Genomic DNA, 462 nt, shown 5'->3' with positions numbered 1-462 from the left:
TGTGCTGATGAATGTTACTTTTTAGCATAGGTGGTGACAGTAATCGGCAGCCTCTCCCATTCCAGCTCTAAACGTGCAGCAGGGAATTCACCCAGTACACCAGCCTCAGCTTTAGCAGTGACTGCATACTGCTGGCACTCTGGACCCCAAGCAAGCTTGGCCTGAAAAACAGATTTGTGCTCACTTTAACATGACAAATATATCCCAACGATTTATTTTTTAGTTATTCTTCCAGTCTTACAGTGACTTTGTGCTTGCTCAGCAGAGCACCATCAACACAGATCTTCTGGTTGTCATTTTCAGCGATGGAAGTAACAACAAGTTGCACTCTTGCAGTTGGTTTGTCAAAGTAAGCAGCAAGTTGGTAGCCCAGCAGCTTGTGGTCAACTCTCACAGCACGGGCAATGACAGCAAAAACAGGTGGAACTGCATTTCCGAGGAACTTAGCCTGAAAGCATGAAT

General features: G+C 45.5%; 1 protein-coding gene across 1 annotated transcript; it reads right to left on the bottom strand.

The window, feature by feature from the left end:
- Nucleotides 1–7: 7 nt before the first annotated feature.
- On the bottom strand, nt 8–457 carry LOC107734844 (vitellogenin-like; the record flags this gene model as incomplete). Its single annotated transcript, XM_016546743.1, has 2 exons — nt 8–161; nt 242–457. Coding segments are annotated over 2 exons (363 nt in total), but the record flags the coding sequence as incomplete, so codon positions are not given.
- Nucleotides 458–462: the final 5 nt, after the last annotated feature.

The sequence above is a fragment of the Sinocyclocheilus rhinocerous genome, unplaced genomic scaffold (assembly GCF_001515625.1).
Source record: "Sinocyclocheilus rhinocerous isolate Xijiao unplaced genomic scaffold, SAMN03320098_v1.1 C35385188, whole genome shotgun sequence".
NCBI classification, from domain to species: domain Eukaryota; kingdom Metazoa; phylum Chordata; class Actinopteri; order Cypriniformes; family Cyprinidae; genus Sinocyclocheilus; species Sinocyclocheilus rhinocerous.
Note: the sequence above shows the minus strand (reverse complement) of the source record. Positions and strands in the feature narration are given on the sequence as shown.